At 46.6% G+C, this 3,666-nt stretch overlaps 1 protein-coding gene across 1 annotated transcript; it reads left to right on the top strand.

Moving 5' to 3' along the window:
* The first annotated feature begins 103 nt into the window (after positions 1-103).
* On the top strand, positions 104-676 carry LOC119335781 (dehydration-responsive element-binding protein 2A-like). The gene has a single exon (XM_037607856.1). It carries the CDS (start codon positions 104-106, stop codon positions 674-676), a length of 573 nt encoding a protein of 190 aa, XP_037463753.1.
* The last annotated feature ends 2,990 nt before the right edge of the window (positions 677-3,666 follow it).

The following is a 3,666-nucleotide window of genomic DNA, read 5'->3' as shown; positions in this document are numbered from 1 at the left end:
CCTCAGCCCCGTCCCGCCCGGCTCCGTCTGCCACCGCCCCGGCTCCGTTTGCCACCGCCCCTACTGCACACCGCCGCCGCTCCACCGCTCTCACCGCTCTTCGATGGTGCCAAAGAAGACGCCAAAGGGAAAGTCGGGCTTCTTCGGCGTGAGGCAGAAGATCTTCGGTAACTGGGGAGTGGAGTTCTCCGATGCCGGGAGGCGTTGGTGGATCGGCACGTACCCCTCCGCCCACGAGGCTGCGCATGCCTATGCCGTGGCGGTGTTGCGTGCCGAGAGGCCTCGGGAGCACCTCAACTTCCCAGAGATCGAGAGTCAGGCGGAAGCAGAGATGCTTGTGCCGCAGGGCATCAAGATGAAGGAGATCACGACGAAGAAGAAGATGACGAAGAAGCCGTTGTTTGTCGTCAATGCCGGCGAGACCGACGAGGAGGCGATGGCGAGGTTTGCTCGGGAGCATCTGGAGTACGTCCAGGCCGAGCTGGAGTACTACTGGAAGTGTGAGGCGGAGCAGAAGAAGAAGGAGGACGAGGCCGGTCCCTCGACGGTGATCCCCGTCGAGTACTCTTCCGAGGAGGACTGGGCAGATTTCTCGGAGGAGGAGGAGGAGGGGTGCGATGACCCGGAGAAGGAGGAGTTCTGGGCGCAGTTCCGCAGCTCCGACAATGAGGAGTAGTTTATCTAGTAGTTTGAATAAGTAGTAGTTGAAGTTCATGTATGAAACTATGTTGAATTTGATGTTTGAATTATGTTGAATGGACTAGTAGTTTGTCGTTTTAAGAAATTTACATCTTCATTTTGTACCATCTATTGGAGTTGCTCTTTAGTACCATCAATTTGACCATTTGTTGGAGTTGAGCTTTTTTCAGAGCGCCAAAACGCATTTTTTGGCAGTCCAAATTTTACATCTTCAGTTTTGGACCACCAAATTTTGGACCATCTATTGGAGATGCTCTAACAAGTACTAGAAGCAGTTGTGTATCAGATTTGCAGCATGGTAATGAGCCAACTCAAATATTTTAATGGCAACATGCGTACATAATTGCCTCGTCGTTTATGATATAAATGCATCTGTCGATGACACTTGCCTTATACTCCCTCCATCCCAAAATACTTGTCATCAAAATGAATAAAAGGAGATGTATCTAGATGTATTTTAGTTCTAGATACATCTCTTTTTATCCATTTTGATGACAAGTATTTTCGGACCGAGGGAGTAGTAGTTACAAGTGCAAGAAGATTTGAGCATATATCCTAATAAATGGCCTTGGAAGATCAATGGTGTGCTGAACCATGGGCCCGAACATCCTCTCGTAAAATACTGGAATTGATGCCGTTCATGTGTTGATTGATTTCACCCGCAAAAATAAAAAGTTCATGTGTCGATTGAAGAGGAGGCGGAGGCTGCCGGTGGTGTCATACAGTTGACGACAACCATGAATTTAATGTATCCATGCTATCCTGCTCCTGCCTACTATTTTCATCTAGTACTACCGAAAGTCAATGTGAAGTCAGCGGAAACAATACATGTAGTCATGGAAAAGTCTAGGGCTATTCTAATTTTGAAGAAAAATCTTTCTGTGGTTGGTCATAAGGAAATCACATTTTCATGCCTCGGGTAAAAGCAGTCACGGTAATTTCTATCAGAGACAGAGAGCTCAACTAAGATAGGGACAAGGGAGCAACACAAACCGAGATGAGATCGAGTTAAACCATGACATGTTCTGGCCAGCCGCTCTGCTCATCAGTTCACCACAAAAGCTTGGGTGGGTGTTGGGCCCATAAACAAAGTACGGCCAGCCGCTTTGCTCTTGGTGCGTGCCCCGGGGGAGGGGGGGGGGGCTTGGCCACTAGCAATAGCCCGAGGGGTCTGACGAAGGATGGAGACGCGCTGGCATGGTACGTTCGTCCCGGACCTCGTCACGGCGCGCGCTCTCACCGCCGACGATGGCGAGATCCTTCTCCGCCACGACGCGCTTTGGATGGTGCTGATCAACAAGCGAGGCGTGACGGTAGACACGCGGTACATGCGCCAAGGAGAGTGCATCAAGGTTAACCAGGTCATCTCCTTCCCGTGCAATCTTGCTAGGGTTGATAGTCTCATCTCGCCGCCATGCACAACCTCGTCGCATGTGGGTCCCTGCATGCAGAGCAGGGAGGAGGAGAGACATGCAGCTGTTGGATGCGCTACATCTGGCACCAAGAGAGCTGGCGGATCCGATTCATGACCGTCTCATCGCCATGAGGGTCCCAATCATGGCTATGGCAAGGAGATATTTAGTTGACGCGGAGGGCAGGGAGTCGCACCCAATTCCCCACCTACCACCACTACGATCGGGGCCGATTTGCATCCCGCTCACCTCTTCGGGCATCTATGGGAGAGAGCTAGGGTTTCCTCATCCCCTCCGCCTCCTCCGCGCGATTCCTTCAACTGGTGGCGCGGCAAGGTCGGTGCGACAACTGCTCCTTCGCTTAGATCAACGGGGCGCTCGAAGATCACTACAAGAAATATGTCAACTTGTGACCTTGACTATTGGTCACTGAATGGTCATTATTTTTCATTTGTGACCTTTTTTTATGACCAAAAACAGAAGGTCAAAAGCTAGCGATCGTAAACTCAAATTAACGACCTTCTTCGGGATAAAGTCGTAGACGTTTACAACCAAAACAAAAGGTCGTTGAACCAATGACCTTTTGTTTTGGTCACTAGCTGTCTGCCCAGGCCACGTCGGATCCGACGTGGTAAAATTGCGACCAATTGAAAAGGTCACTGATAAGATTCAGCCCGGTCGATTCGGTGTTTTACATGGGCTGAGCCCAACAATTCAGCCTATTTGTGTTTTTTCCATGTTCAACTAAATGGGCCAAGCCAAATTTTACGGCCTTTTTCTTTTCTGGGCCCTTTCCTTTTTCTAGTAAATTTCTTTTTTTGTTGGCCTTTTCATTTTGTTTTTGCTGGCCTTTTCATTTTGTTTTTATAACTTTTGGCAGAATTATTATTATTTTTGCTATTTTAAATAAAATAAACAATTCCACAACAACATCATTAGTTAGGCTGTAGCCTTTTTAGGTGCAGTACAACTTTAAGCATAGAAAATTGGAAAACAGATATTTAACCAATATATATTGTTGAGAAATTTTCATAATTTTGCTGTCAAAGCAGGATGTACACAGGAATACAAGTTTGTTGTCAACGCAACATTTCAAACGTACATCTTCACATGATCCCAGCAACGAAAAAACATCATACATAATTTTTTTACAATATTTCATATGGCTCAGATCACATAACACATGACGTCCAGGTTCAAATGATCCCAGCAACGAAAAAACATCACCAGCACAGTATACTACCTGCACATTCAAAGAGAACAAACTATATGTCAAAAGAGAACTGAGGAGAAAATATCCACTAAAAGAAAGCATATAGTATACTCAGCAATTACTATAGATTTGCTCACTGGATACACACACACACACACACACACACACTTTGCATATACTTTTGAAAGTAACTGCAGATTCAAGTAAATTGCAGAGTTATATCAAGACTAAGATAGAAGGAGAACGGGTGAGGCAATGCAGCAGGGAGAAACAGTGAAGATAGTTCTTGAAATTTAGTGAAGATAGTTCACCTTCTATGTGTACAGTACATATGACACCAAC

Source organism: Triticum dicoccoides, chromosome 7B (genome assembly GCF_002162155.2).
Source record: "Triticum dicoccoides isolate Atlit2015 ecotype Zavitan chromosome 7B, WEW_v2.0, whole genome shotgun sequence".
Taxonomy (NCBI): domain Eukaryota; kingdom Viridiplantae; phylum Streptophyta; class Magnoliopsida; order Poales; family Poaceae; genus Triticum; species Triticum dicoccoides.
Note: the sequence above shows the minus strand (reverse complement) of the source record. Positions and strands in the feature narration are given on the sequence as shown.